We start from the raw sequence: 15,127 nt of genomic DNA on the forward strand, positions 1-15,127 counted from the left end.
GACGGCTTCGCGCTGGTCACGGAGCGTCCGCAGCTCTGTCAGGACCTCTGGGACTTCCTGCACGAGCGGGGGTTCCTGACGGAGCCCGTGGCGCGGGGGCTGTTCCGCCAGGTGCTGGAGGCCGTGCGGCACTGCACCAGCCGCGGCGTCCTGCACCGCGACATCAAGGCCGAGAAAGTCCTTGTTGACCTGGCCAAGGGCGAGGCGAAGCTCATCGACTTCGGGTGCGGCACGATCCTCCAGGACACGTTCTACACCCGGATGTCAGGTGAGCCCAAAGCTGGGACCCAGCCGGGCAGCGGAGGTTCCCCCATTTGCTGGCACAGGGGGAAGAGGGAGGGAGGGAGGGAGGGAGGGGGAAATCCTCCTTCAGCCGGCTGCAGCCAAGTTGCTTTTTGGTGGGGCAGGGGCTGGCTGCCCCACCAGAGTGGATCCCCTTTGGCTGCTCCTGTGGCCAGCCAGCCACCATCTGGTCCCTGAGCATCCTGCTCTTTGACCTGGTCTGTGGGCACCTTCCTTTCCACAGCAATGAGGACGTGATCTGGGGCCAGCTCTTTTTCTCACCCCAGGGGAAGGGGTGTCTCAAGGTGAGGATGCACCTTCTCACCAGTGATGGCCCTTTTCTAGAGGAAACAAAATTCAGCCTGCCAGTGTTTTGAAGTCAGGTCAGAGGTGGTGTCTGGAGCTCCAAGAGCACCCAGAGTCCTCATTACTGGACTGTGAGTTGATGTTGGCAATATTTGGAGGCTGCCTATATGCAAGTGCTCACAAAAGCATTGCTTACCATCTGGAGAAGCTCTCCTTCCTGTGAGCCTCACGTGCAACAGAGAGCAGGTGAATGGGAAGAATGGCACTGGCTGTGATGATGACAGAATAAAAAAACAGGAGCTGAGTTCAGAGGGAAAAGGATGTAGGGTAAGGAGACCAAGTTAAGTCCTGTGTGGTAGATTTTCAGTTAATGTGCTATAGGCAGAGCTCTGAGAACTTTTCCTGTGGTGTGGGCCTAGGGAAGGAGCTGAGCTAAGGAAGAGCTCAGCTGGACACTGTGCTTCAGGCTGTGCCCAGAGGGAACAGGGGGAGGTGGCCATGGGGAGAGCAGCCCAGAGCCCAGACCCACAATTGCCTTTGCAGCAGGGCCAGGACCTGCACTTGTTCTGGGTTTGCAGTAAGGTGCAGGAAGAGGCAGATGAACAACAGCTTTGGAAAGAAAAGTCCAATCAAAGGCTTGGGTACTTGGTTTCAGCCTTGCTGAGAAAGGGCCCAATGTATCCCTGACACAAACTGACCCTTACACTGAAGTTTGAACAGGTCCAGATTCAGCTCTTTAGCTCTGCCAGAAATAATGGGATAGGAAGGAAGGGTGTGCATCTGCCCCCGCTGCCTCCACCCCCCTTCCTGGCCATGGCATGGGGGCCCTGGAGGAACTTGGGCAGGCAGAGACCTTGCAGAGAGCAGCAGGGCAGGGAGCTTTGCTGAACTTCCTAAATGCCACTGAGCCTGAGATGATGGAAGTGTGGGAGCTGGAGAGCAGCAAGCATCCCCAGAGCTCAGCAGCCTCTGGGCTCAAAGGCTGCTGGGGAACTGTAGGAGGGAAGGGCAACAGCAGAAGAAATGAGGGGCTTGAGAAAAGCAGGTTTTGACATCCTGCAGAATGGCTTTGTGGGAATTGGCTGGAGATCAGCACTGGCTGATAGGTAGTGTTAGGGGCAAGGAGAGAATAGTGATCTAAACCCACTCCCATACCATCCAAAAGGCCTGTGGAGGCAGTGGCACCCCAAAACATCTTGATGTCAAACGTGTATGCCAGCTGGGAACACAGCCACACTTGCAGAGGAGTGAGTGTGAGGTGAGCACAGAATGCTTCTAGGTAGAAAACTTCTGACTGTACAGGATCTTTTGGGTCCATTGTCCCCCAAATATGTCAGTGGTGGCCCCATTGTAATACCAAGTAGCAAAGAGCAGCACAAATGACACAAAGAAAACATGGCAAAAGAATAAGAGGAGATGCCCAGTGAGGAAAGGATGTAGTGAGACACTGGCACATCGAGTGAGCTGCACTCCCATAACCTCTAGGCTAGCAGGTCCTGGTCTCACATTCTCCTTTTGGTTCATTTGCATTTAATTTATTACATTTTTTTTAAATCATCAAAATAAAATATATCAAATTAAAAAGATGTCATCAAAATTTAAAGATACACTCAAAACACATTTATTCAAAACCATGAAAACATATGTACATCTGTAACTATTCTAAAAATATTCTATAAAATTCTATAGACTTCTAAAAATTCTATAAATCCTATTCTTGAAACATTCTTCGGACAGTCGGTAGCTTCTTCCTGAGCTTGGAGGAAAGAGAGCTCTTCATGGACAGGAGGCAAGGACTTTGTGGATAAGGGAACTTCAGAAGTCTCCAGAGAAATCTTCTTGGTACGACTGTAGCCAGTCAGATCTGCAAAGTGGAGACACCAAGTGTAACTAAGGCCGCAATGCAAACCTAAAGCATCTACAGCTCCATATTTTGTGGGACACACTTCCTGGAAACTTCTAAACAGTTGCACAGGGAAACATGCTCCTGCTGGCAGCCCATTGAAGCAGAGCACTGGGAAAACCCTGACCTACTTCCACAGAGCTACCACAGGAACAGCCTGGCCTCTGGGCTCTCCTGGGCCAGCAGGGAGCCCAGAGCCCTGTGCTTTCCAGGAATGGCTCAGCTGCACATGCACCCTCCTGCTCCTCTCCCTGCCCCACAGCGCAGCAGCCCTACAACTCCACGGGGCACTGGGAGCAGCACAGCTCATTGCAGGGGGCACAGGCAGGGCACAACTGTTCCCTGGGAATGTGCACAGGTTCTCCAGGCTGGCACAAGACTCCTCCTCCCACCAGAGCGAGGCCCAGCTCCCCCCTTACCTCAGTGTGAGGCTGAGCCACGCTTGGCCTTCACCTTGTCCTCAGTCTGGAGTTGCTTCAGGCCCCCCATGCCACGACTAGGAAGGGTGATGGAGCGAGCGGGGGCCGAAGCACACCCTTCCTTAGTGTTTTGTCATTTTTGGCACAGCTAAGAAGTCAAATCCGGAGGTGTCCAACTCAGCACTTGGTCAGCTTTCTGGAGAATATCCTGCCTTCACCAGCCCAAAATGTTGGAGAGGTTCTGCTGCACGTGTGGAGGCTTGCTGGCTGCACACTTCATCAGCTTGGTGCCCATCACCTCATAGAGGGCATTGGCAAGCTTGGTGGCCACCGTGCAGACGTTGGCGCTTCGGACAGGCAGCGCCTTGTTCTCCAGGAAGGACCAGAGCACGGGCAGGGCGTAGCGCTGGACGACTTCAGGACTCCTGGCATAAACCCATTCCACAAGCTCTGCCGGGAGAGAGACACAGCTTCTGAGCCACCAACCTCAAGGCAAACAAGGATCTACCTCTAGTTTTGCTTCTTGGAAGCCTCTCTGGCTCAGATCACTGAAATAGCACACAGAGCCCCCTGATCCAGAAAGAGGCAAAGCAGCTGATCATCCTTGAAACAGAACCACCAACCCCTCAGGACTAATTTCTCCAAGCAGAGCCTTGTCCCTGTGGCAGACTTTGTACCGTTACTAAATCATTTCACAATCCCTTTCTGCATGAACAATGACTGAAATGTCAAATTGCCTTTTATTTCCATTAGCAAGTTGTCTAAACCCACACTGAAAGTTTGGAAATGTACCCTAGAGAGGCAGTTGAGAGATTTCTAACAAAAGGGATGTTTCCATGTTTGTAGATTTGATGTCAAGTGCCAAAAGTCTAATCTGACTCTTGCCTTTGCTCAGTGGCACACAGCAAAGGGCAGTATTAGAACACACTTCAAAACTCCAGCCTGCCAGAGATGGCTGCTGCTCGACAGCTGGATTAGAAACATCGGTGACTCGCCGGTGTCTTTGCCAGAATGCTTTTGTGTCTTCCAACACGGAGCTGTTTCAAACCTCAGCGTGTCTTAGATAATTACCCAGACCCCACTGCCTTGGCATTTGGGCATGTCATATTTTAGTGGCATTTCCCCTCCCAGTGTTAATGGCATTTTTTCTTACAATGTCCACTGAAGTAGGGGCATTGAGGGAGAAAAATGCTGCACAGGGGACTGAAATTTAACCAAAATACAAGTATTTTCTCACATTTTCTCTGAAATCAGCTCACTGCTCATTCTCTGAACTGTATCAAACACAGACAAAAATTTTCTACCAACAGGCTCCTTGCATGTCATCAACATTGAAACAGCTCCTGAAAGTACCCAAAACCAATTCTGCTAAGCAGGAAAAGGGCTACGGTAACCCTTTTAAAATGGGAGTTCACTTGACATTAAATGTAATTAAAGGCATTGGTGACTATTGAAGGTGAGGAACAGCTGTCTGTTCCTACTAAATCTCCGAGAGAACATTTGCTTCTTCTAAAGTAGTCCTAGTTTATGGTTAATTCCTTTATTTGAAAAAGAGATCAAAATAGCTGCAAAACTAAATTCCCTGTTGCTCGAGATCTACTTTATTCCAATGCACTAAATCCATGCCTCTGAGATGTGTGTTGAGTTTTGACCTAAGCTGTGACGCCCAGGCTCTGCATGGTTCAGCCTCAAAACTTTCCAAGCAAAAAGCAAGAGTTCTGTGAGGACAAAACAAACTGATTGCCCGAAACAGCCTTTGCCACCATTTTCCCTAAAGGATCACAGATGTCCCTGTGGCTCCAAGAGAGGAGCCAGCTGCGGTATTTTTAGCCCTCCTGCTCCTGGAGGTGGGTTCTGAGATGCCCCTGTGAGAGCTCAGCCCCAAGGCCGAGCGCTGCCCCCATCTCAGGTGCTGCACAGCTCTGCAGCAGCCAGGGGAAACCTGCCAAATACACCCGCCATGGCTATTGGGCAGGAGGGACAAGCTCAGCACGTCCGAATTCGGAGGAGCTACTCTACTGTCTATTCCCAGGCATTCCCTGTAAATACTCCCTGGGAAGACCTCTTGGCTTAGAAGGGGAGGCCATACCTGTGATACGCTCTGTGACATCCAGCAGAGCTTGGCCACGCAGTTGACTCCATTGGTAGCTGAACTCTTTCATCAGTGATACTTTATCTACAAGTGAAACACATGTTTCTGCTCACTTTTCTGAGGTCATAGGAGAAAGGACAGTGAGGAGGGAAAGAGCAGGGGCAACCCTACTTTATAAAAATGAAAATGTCTGTTAATTTCTGAATCCTTTTCATCTTTCCTTCCAGCCCACTTGACAAGGTTTTAAATTCCAAAAGCAAAGCTCGGCCTGCTGTACCAGGAGCTTTGTTAAAACATTTCACATCAGGGACCTGAAGAGGTCAGTCACACGTAAGCAGTGAAAAGGTTTTGCATCCCAGAGCAGAAAGGAAGAAGCCCATACTTGGGACACAGAAAGGCACTGAGTCAGGCAGTTCATGAGTTCACAGAGCAGCTGAGGTGGAGAAAGTGGGAACTGCCCTTGGACACCTGCCTCTTCAACATGCCATTTTATAGGCATTTTCCGAGCTGACATAAATCTGTGTGGCAAAGGAATTTAGAGCAACCCCTGTCCATGTAGTTATTTGCTAGAGGCAGCTTGCCCCAGGCAAAACAACATGTGGAACAAGGCATCACTGACAGCTGGATTTAGACCTGTTTTTTATAAAGAAATGAACTTGGTGAATCTTAATTTCCCCTTTGAAAAAAGGAGACAAAGAAGAAAGATGGAAAACAGGCAGGTAATGCTTATAATGTAGAGCTTTCCAGGTGGCTGCTCTGCAGAAACTCTGATGGGCCAGTGTCTCTTCATGCCAACAGCAAAGTTGTTCATTTGGGAAGTCAAACGGGGCCCAAGCAAACTCCAAAACCCCTTTGCCTCTGAATTCTAGCAAAGCTGTATTCCGGGAGTTGCTCTTCAGACAAGCAGCACAGAGCCCATGGCTCCTGGGACTTTTGGGAAATGCTGATCACATTCAAGCCTGTTGGGGGACTGGTGCATAAAGACTGCACCTCCACAGCTTCTGGTGGGTGTCAGCTGGAGCATTCCACAGGCAACAGCAGCTATCAAGGCACTCAGCGTTCTCTTGTGTCAGACAGAGACACAGCTGAGGAGAGTGCCAAGGGCTCAGGCTCACCTAAATGAGCAATAGATCCTTCCAGTGCTTTCACAGCTGCAGCATGAACCCTGGGATCCTTTGAGTTCAGGTTCTTTGTTATTCCTTCCACCAAACTGATGATCACCGGGTTCAGGGCATCTTCCAGGAGGCCTATGATTTCTGCCAGCACGACCAGCGCCTTCTGCTTCACTTTCTTGTGGCTGTCAGATATTCTCAGGACAAAATAATCAAAAATCTGTGAAGAGAACATGAAAGCTGGATTAAAATGTCCTTGTTTGAAGAGTGGATGTAGCACTCAGTAGTGTAAGAGATGAAAGGGATCCTTTCTCTCAGGTCAGCACTTGCTTGCACAATTCCACTGTTTTCCTGTGGGCCACTCACTGGAATGGTTGCGCAACCTCATGCTTGAAAGATTTACTTCTGTTTTTAAGAGGTTTGGATGGGGACCGAATAGTTGCTATGGTATTTCTCTCTGTCTAAAAATCATTAAATCAATTCCATTTATTAATGCAAAAGGCTACCTTTGCTTTACAAGTATGGAAGCAGATATTTACAATGCCCATTTTTCTATACAGTTGCCTCAAGTACTGAGGGCAATTATGATTTTGCCCAAACTATGGCTGCAGGAGATCTAAGTGTTATTTTGTTTGTCTCAGAACCTGTGTCTGGAGAAGTGCAAGGCTCTGATCAACTCTTCCAGGATCCAGACCACTTCTCTAACTAACAGGTGGACTTCTGAAATGTAATGTGCTGTACAGCTCTCAGTGGAGCAGGTTCAGTCCCTTGACAGCCACATCATCAGGCACCTTTTTCTGAAAAAAGCAGCTACTGGGAGGAGAAGGCAGAGATCTGTCCTTAGCTGTTTTCCACCTTTTCTTTCCAAAGAGACAAAAAGGCTCCCCAAGTAGGGTGAACACTGTCTTTACCAAGAGGAATAGGGACAAGGATGGAAATCAGTAGCCAGAGTTGTGCCTGTGCAAGACAAGGTGGAGTTGACAGAAGTATTCTTTAAAAACCCCCGGGTTTAAACCAACCCAGTCTGATACTTCTGTTCCCCTTGCAAACGTATTTTTAATCTGAATAGGATTGCCACGCTTTCAGTTCCTGGATTCCCTTCACTTCACCCAACTGGGAGTAGGAGACAGAAGCAGTTACACCAGCAGAAAATTCTGTCATCATCTGATGAACAGCATCAATAGGCACGTGCCAGAAAAATACAGCTGGACTTTGGAAATAACTTGTCCTGAAGCCTGGACCTGAATTAAATTTGTCTGGGTAAGAGGGACCAGCCTGTCCCAAACAGCCAGGATGTAGTGCCAAGACACACTGAATTACCTTTACTTCTACAGGCTTAGGAAAGGAGCTAAAAGAATGAGCAATGAAAATACCATACGTACTTCGACAATGTTAGTGGAGATGAGCTGGGGGCTGTTTTTGCACAGGTCTAGGAGGAGTGCCACTCCTTCCATCCGTGTCTGAAACCCCTTGGCTTGCAGGAGATTGTAAAGCTTCTGGAGCGGCTCCATTTCTTCCACAGCTGGAGGTAACATGACCTGGGCTTTTGCACGGTGTAGGAGGCGTCCATCAGAGGTAGACTTCACCCTGGAAAACAAAACCAAATTAGAACCTATTGGTGATAATACCTTCTGTTACTTGTGAGCAAAATATCTTGAGGAGTTTTCCTATGATGTGATTTCAAGCTAGAAAATCACGAGGCTCTGAAGAACAACGTGGACCTTGTGACAATCATTATGGGAGACAATCTGCAAGTAACATTGTCCCAGTGCTCCCTCAGGAAAACCAAGGATGAGATGCATCTGATCTATCTTCAGGTGGCTTCCAAGGCACACTGGTCACATTGCTTTGTGGGAAAAGAGACACGCTACTTCCAAGTTTAAATGCCTCCTCATATGGGACGTGTGTGTCATATAATAAGGAGACTCATCACTCTGGAGAAGTGTCTCTACGACCAGGCATGACAATCTGGAAAAGTAGCTCAGATGCATCTGAACAGATGAACAGGGGCATATCTGAAGGATCCAGAAAATCAGTAACAGAGAGAAAAACAGAAACCACATATCCCAGAACTATGCCCACGTTTCATTTGCTTCCCTAGAGACTAGATCCACAGCTTAACAAACCCACTGGGAACAATTCTCCTGGATCAACCTGTCTCTTCCATGAGCACGGGATGATGCTAGCCATGCTACTGAGGCATGTGGTCACTTTCCTGACACCACTGAGCGTGCCAGAGCTAAAAAACCCCCTCTGTTATGAGAGGAGCAAGTAGCTCTGCCATGGGCATGAAGAGACAGCAAGGACCAAATTCCTGTCTTAAATGCTGATTGCAGCACAGGAGGAAATCAACCAATCATGCTGTCCATCAAGCAACCTATATGAAGGACAGGAATATCAGGACAAAAAGTCCATGTTGAGACACCTGTTGACCAAAGTTGCTCAGGAATTGCCTTGCTACTTACTACTCAAACTTGGTACTGTTTGAGGGTAAGAAAACCATGATTCAGCCAGGCCAAACCACATGGATGAGAACTGCATCTTTGTGGAATGGCATCTTGCTTCTAGACTGGGACTTCTCATCAAAACACCCATCTGGAAAAGACTCCACTCAGATGAAAAAAACCCTGGTTGAATTTACTTCTCCCAAGTCAGGCAGCAGAAACTTGTCCCTCTCTCCTGGCCTCCACAACCCTGCCCTTGCCACTGCACTGGATTGTCTGAGCTGCAACCAATGGGTGTCTTTTTGTCTCTCCATTTTTGTGGAAAGTCCTCCAGAGAAGTTGTGTTCAGCGTAATGCTGAAACATTCTTTATCCTAGAGGATTTGTAGGGAAAGGAAACAATGTCTGGCAATGGTCATCTCTGTCAGAAAGTTTTTCCTGAGGAAGAGGCATGTAAAGCTTGTCATGTGTTTGGTCACATCTAAGAAAAGTGCTCAGTACCGTTTGCTAGAAGGCAATGTAGCCTGGGGCTTCTTTGAGAAATTGTTCCTCTTCTCCACCGGCTCCTTGACAGGTGGGCATTCGCTCTTCTGGTTTTCCATCGCCTACAAAGACATGGAGAAACCCCATCAATCTTTAGAATATAACATAGGATATTGCCTGTTTCAAACATCAGTTAGAACCAGGATCACTGCTATCAAAGCTTAGGGAAACATTTCCTAACTTACAGAAGGAAACAGAGCAGAGATTCAGTGATGCCAATCCTTTGTTTCCTATAGCCCAAGGCAGGTTATGGGTGCTACCATACTGAGCAGCAGTCTAAAAGCCCAAGTTCATTAATCTTGAGCATAATGGGAATAATGCAAACTGGTAGGCAACGAGTGCTCTAAAGGAAGCAGCAAAAAAAATTTGACTCTTCGGGGGACAGCCCATTGTGCTGGAAGTTGATTTGGTTCAACACTGACTCTCCCTGCTCCTGCACAAAGCCACACTCCCTTCTATATTTTCAATAAAAGAAGTAAATCCCCCCTCCAAACAACCAAAGAATTTTTTGCTGGATGCTGCTGGATTCACCATGCTTCTTCCAGCTCCACAGGGCTTGAGTGCAGGGCAGTATTCCCAAAAGACAGCTAGTAATTGTAGTAACTAGGCTTGACTTGTACATCTTTTGTATATTTGGAAATTTTCTTGGTACTACTACTTCTGGTGTCTTTTGCAAAGACACTGTTATCTTCAGTCTCTGTAATCTTCTATTCTCACTTAGTTGATTTACTGGGGGCAGAGCAGGGAGAGCTTGGTGGAGGCCTTACTCTTAAATGTAAACCCATTTTCTCCTCTTTCCCTTTTCCTCTTTGTGACCGATATTCAAAATCTTCAAAGCCCCACTTTTTTCCCTAATAATATCAGTTCCTTTGTGGCCTGCAGATGAACAGGCTGAGGATTAACAGCTCATGCCCAGGTGCAAAATGATTCAGCAGAAGAAGAAGGAGATAAAGACAGATTGGGTATGTTTGATCTCATATTAGCAGTGGCAATACTTGCACAAAGGAGACATTTCTCCTGCCTAGCACTTACTTTCTTCTTAATTCTTGTCAGGATATCTTCCAGGTCACGGGTGGAAAGAGATCGTTCCAAAAGCATTTTCAATTCTTGGTGACTCAGCAACATCTTCACCATCTCCTGTCCATAATGCCTAAGGAAGGATGGAAGGAAGGACAGGAGAAAGGAAGGAAGGAAGGGAGGGAGGGTGGAAGGCAGGAAGGAGGGCAGGAAGGAAGGGAACAAAAGAAAAGTGAACAAAGGAGGAGTGTTAACAGAAGAGGCTGATACCTTAAACTCATCAGGTGCAATGCTTGCATGAGAAGGCATTACCTACTCAGCAAAGAGGGAGATTTCCCTCCACTTGACACTGCATAGTGTTGTTGGCTGAACACAAGAGACAAGAGGAGAATGTGGGGCCACAGAAAAATGCCATTTCACTCTGAAACTGTGGGTGCTCCCAGAAAACAAGCAAAACTAGGAAACCACAGTTTTCTTCAAGAAGAAATTTGCAGGGCACTGAGCCACAGATAACAGCATTGCAGAAGGGGTTTAGAAAGACTGATTCCACTGTCTAACAACCCCAGAAATATTTCTAGGAAAGTCTTAATGAGAAACAGATGTTTGGGATCCTTCTAGGATGAATATTAGCCAACACTTTGGCTTTGTGTTGTGCACCTAAGGCCAAACAAAACTGTTTGACTGGCTAATCGGAGCTCTTTTGACCTCAGTAAAGAATCCTTCAAGACACAGGAAGTTGGCAATGCACCTTTTTGCTGGCCAACAGCAGGATACTCGCTCCAGTCATTTCCCCAGGCAACCCAGAGCAGTGGTCACAGCACCAAGGCTGACTGAGTTCAAGAAGTGTTTGGACAATGCTCCCAGGCACGTGGAGTGACTCTTGGGGTGCTCTGCACATGGCCAGGAGCTGGACTGCATGACCCTGACAGGTCCCTTCCAACTCAGCATATTCACTGAGTCTAGGCCCCTTAGCCACACAGTGAGGTCACTTCTTATTTCCTTTAGTTTCCACTCATTTGTGGTTTTACCTTTCTAGCCAGACAGGAAAGGGTTTTCCTGTTTTAGGAGCTGAAATGAAGATCATTACCTTGTGTCCTGGTGACAGTCCTGAGCAAGCATCCCTGCCACGTGTGCCAGCCTCTCAGCCCTGGGTGTGTCTGCGAGCTTTGTGACTCCAATTCTCTCCATCAAGGACAGGAGGAGTTCGGCCGCACACTTCCGCACCTGGGCGTGGTGGCTCCTGGGAAGAGGAGAGCAAACCCTGGGGCACAGGGAGAAGGAGCAACAGCAGCACAGGCCTTGGCCAGAGCCTGCTCCCTGTCCTTGCTGGGGGAAGGAGGCCTGGGTTCTCCCTGCAGCTTCAGACACCTGTAGAAGGTTCTGTCCTCAGAGAAACACAAAGCTAGCATTGTACAGCAGGACTGCCTGCAAGGAAGAGGGAGGAATTCAGTCTCCCTGCACTATCTGATACTCAATTTCTTTCACACTATTTTCTCTGAGAAAGATTAAAGGAATGGATCACATATGAATTATTTAGAAATTAAGGACAATTCATGTGGACCCATCAGAGGGCACCCACTACACAGAGCTGCAGCAGGATTGAGGCTCTTTCTACCCATTTCTCCCCAAATCTGCAGACCTTTGGAAAAAAACAAATGCAGGGAAAAGACGCTGTAGGCTGTGAAGTTGCAGAATATCCAGCCATGCAGCCTCTTTCTTCTGTGAGGCTTGGCAACAGATAAATCTGAGTGTTTTACCCTATTGCACAGCTGAGGAAAGGGTGGCAGGCATTTCAGCCAGGTTGTCCTGTTCTAGAGAGTGCTTCTTGGGAACTCTCAGGCCCAGCACCAACACTTAAGGCAGCATTTGCTTCAGCTGTCCCATGGCACTCAGCCTGTTAAGGTGCAATTCATCATCTCAAGGCTAACATGAAATATCAGTTTGAATAGAAAGTAGAGCTCTAAGGCCAGGACAGTCGTACAAGACTCCTTTTGGCAGGAGCTGCACCTGCTGTGCAGGCTGTGCCACACCCAGCACATTCTCCCCCATGTGCTCCACGCACCAGCAAGTACCCTCCTTATTTCTCAGCTGAATGGCATCATGAGGAGACATGGTTTTTCCCAGGGCCTCTGTGGTTAGCGCTGTGAAATATCCAACAGCGCTCACAGCTGCAATTGCAATTGTCCCCCTTCCAACAAAAGCACAAGGATCTATCCTTGGCATTTGCAGGCACTTTCACTTCCTCACGGTTCACCACATCTAGGAAAATCTGACAGACTGGGGGAATTCCAGGAAGCAGCAGGAAGCCAAGTCAGAGGAGCTTTAGTTTGGATATTGGGAAAAGGCTTTTCACCCAGAGGGTGCTTGGGCACTGGAACAGGCTCCCCAGGGCAGTGGTCACAGCACCAATCCTGGCAGAGCTAAAGAAGCATTTGGACAAGAATCTCAGGCACACGGTGTGACCCTTGGGCTGTTCTGTGCAAAGCCAAGAGCTGGACTTGGTGATCCTGAAGGGCCCCTTCCAACTCCCCATATTCTACAGTTCTGTGATTCTGAGAACTAATAGGCTGCAGGAGGGCAGAATTAGGTGACAAGAGGAAAGAAATGAGGTTGATGGGAGAATCAAGTCACTGGGATCACAGAAGATGCAGGATACAGGACCCTTCCCTCCCACCATTCCCATTCTCTCTCTCATCCCTTCCCCCAGCCACACACTAGAAGGTGAAGAATATCACTAAAAGAGGAAGAACCTACTTGACTCCCCTGTCCATGAGAGCAGTCATTGCTCGTGCAGGAGTCACATTCTCCACCATGATCCCCAGGGTCTGCCTGGCTGCTTTCTGAACAAACTCTGGGGAGTTCCACACCATCTGGAGAAGGACTGGAGCAACCTGATCCACCTCAGAGTCCATGTCCTTCTTCAAGGTTGCAAAGAACTCTCCCAGAGTGACGATTGCAGAGTAGGACACCTTGGAACGGAGGTTGGTCACCTGGGGAAGTCATGAGGGGAAACATAAGAATCACCTTGAAAAGAAATCAGTTGCCTTCAACAGAAGTCCCAGCAAATGACAACACATCCCACTGTGTCCAGAGGAACATAAAAGCACAATAAGAGCACAAGCACAGAAAGCGCATACTCTGGCACAAATTTTGGCCTCAGACCTGCTTACTGGAGGCCTAAGAAAAGAAATTTCACTGAAGTGCTCTCCTTAATCCTTCTAAAATGTCCACTGCTTTGATTTTAGGCCCTTTTACTAGAAAATTAAAACAAGGGCTGCTTTCAAATCATAAAGGCACAAGTCATGAAGATAAAAGAGTCAGGTGCTCCTGTTCCAGAAAGCAACACCCGCAGTTGAAGCACTCAGCCAGGAAATAGAAAGCACAGCCTCAGGTCTACAGACTAATTTTCAGTGTTTAATTACAGCTTGGGCAGAGATTGGGATTCTGGCAAATAATGTCATTAGTGTCTCAGTTTCTGCATTTGCACGTTGCATTATAAAGGCACCTCACTCAAAGACAAGTGTCAGTTACCCGACCTACCAGTAAATACAGCTACATGTACACACAGATCCTACAGACAGCTGACAGACATTAGAAATAGAAGGTCTAAAACCAGAAATGAAGACGCACCCTGAGCACACATGGAGATGAACAAGCACATACATACTCTACACACCATGTATGAAGTAAGGGGAACAATTCAGAGCAATGTTCTCACCTCGCTGGTAACTGCCATGCAAATATCCCGAAGTCTAGAAAGCAGGACTGCTGAATGGGACTCGGCCAGCTGTTTGATGTTGAAGAGTGCCTTCTCCTTCAGCTCCCTGAAAGGCAAATAACAAAAAGATTGCTATTTCTCTCCATCCAAGAACTAGGCAGCATGCTCTGAAATGACCAGGCTGGCAGCTCACCCAAAGCACGGGAGGTGCTTTTCAAGGAGCACTCAATGAAATCGTGGAATGCATAGCCACAGGATGGTGTGGCTGTCAAAAGCATACACAAATCCAAGAGGCAAAGAGAGGAGTTTCAGAGAGTCCATTTTTGGCTGTTTAAGAAGAGAGGCTTTCTGAAATCTCCGGCACATGGGGTCCCTCTCTCACTGCTTCCTAGAAGCTGTGAGACCGGGCCATGCTGCTGTTTCTTGTCACCTCCCTGTACCTGTCCCTGAGACACAGTCCCCATTGGGCTGTTACTGGGGCATTTTCCTTCTTTGTCAGCCCCAGCAGGCAGTTCAGCAGTGAGAGCCTGCACTGGCACTCTGGAGCTGAGCTTCCCTCTTCAGTCTAGGCTTGTGTGTCACCCACTCCACCACACACATTCCCCAGAAAAGCAGCAGGATGTCCCAGAAGATTCCAGCTCTGGGCCAGAACTGTTGAAACTCTGGCTTTTCCCAAAACTCCCCTAGCTAAAATAACCCCCACAACAGCAACATGTTCTTGAAAACTTGCAAACAACTCCATCCCCCAGCACTTGCTTTCTGCAGGCCCTGAGCCAGAGGAAGGTCTGTGAGGCATCAGGGCTGCAGCACAGGGCTGGTGACCGATCCCACAGGCACCCCTGGGTGTCATCCACACCCTCCACACCTTCAGAAGCTCTCTGCACCTCCCAGGGCAGAAAAGAGAAATGGGGAAGAGAAAGCAGAAGAGAAAGGGCAGAGCAAAGGCAACTGCACAAGGAGATGCATCGTTGCAGATTTTTCAAGCTTATCCCAGTGTGAATGGAGGCCTTATCCTTGTGTGAACGAAGCATCCACCAGGGAGTGATCAAAAAGACACCAAAAAGAAAACCAGTATCACCTAACATTTGTAGGGTTATCACCTCTGGGCCTCCTTCTGCTTGTGTATAATTTTGGCACGCATTGTGAGTATTGGCAAAACATCTCAAGCCCATCTGAAGCACTGAGAAGGAAAAAGTTGAATTCAAAAACTGCAAGATTCCTAGAGGATTTTCTTTCCTTTTCCTTCTCTTCTGCCATGAGCCCTTCAGGAGTAATGAGAGGCTGAGGGACTT

General features: G+C 48.0%; 1 protein-coding gene across 1 annotated transcript in view; it reads right to left on the reverse strand.

Moving 5' to 3' along the window:
- Positions 1-2,384: 2,384 nt before the first annotated feature.
- Positions 2,385-15,127, reverse strand: part of LOC128804518 (TOG array regulator of axonemal microtubules protein 2-like) — a 90,634-nt gene continuing 77,891 nt past the window's right edge. The window contains exons 16-25 of the mRNA XM_053972319.1: positions 13,836-13,941; positions 12,872-13,107; positions 11,205-11,357; positions 10,133-10,250; positions 9,059-9,162; positions 7,497-7,701; positions 6,118-6,334; positions 5,000-5,086; positions 2,911-3,360; positions 2,385-2,452 (exon numbers count right to left, since the gene is read on the reverse strand). Of these exons, the coding sequence (XP_053828294.1) occupies positions 3,125-3,360; positions 5,000-5,086; positions 6,118-6,334; positions 7,497-7,701; positions 9,059-9,162; positions 10,133-10,250; positions 11,205-11,357; positions 12,872-13,107; positions 13,836-13,941 (1,462 nt within the window). The 3' untranslated portion in view covers positions 2,385-2,452; positions 2,911-3,124. The remainder of the gene's footprint in view (positions 2,453-2,910; positions 3,361-4,999; positions 5,087-6,117; positions 6,335-7,496; positions 7,702-9,058; positions 9,163-10,132; positions 10,251-11,204; positions 11,358-12,871; positions 13,108-13,835; positions 13,942-15,127) is intronic.

The sequence above is a fragment of the Vidua macroura genome, chromosome 3, assembly GCF_024509145.1.
Source record: "Vidua macroura isolate BioBank_ID:100142 chromosome 3, ASM2450914v1, whole genome shotgun sequence".
Taxonomy (NCBI): Eukaryota; Metazoa; Chordata; class Aves; order Passeriformes; family Viduidae; genus Vidua; species Vidua macroura.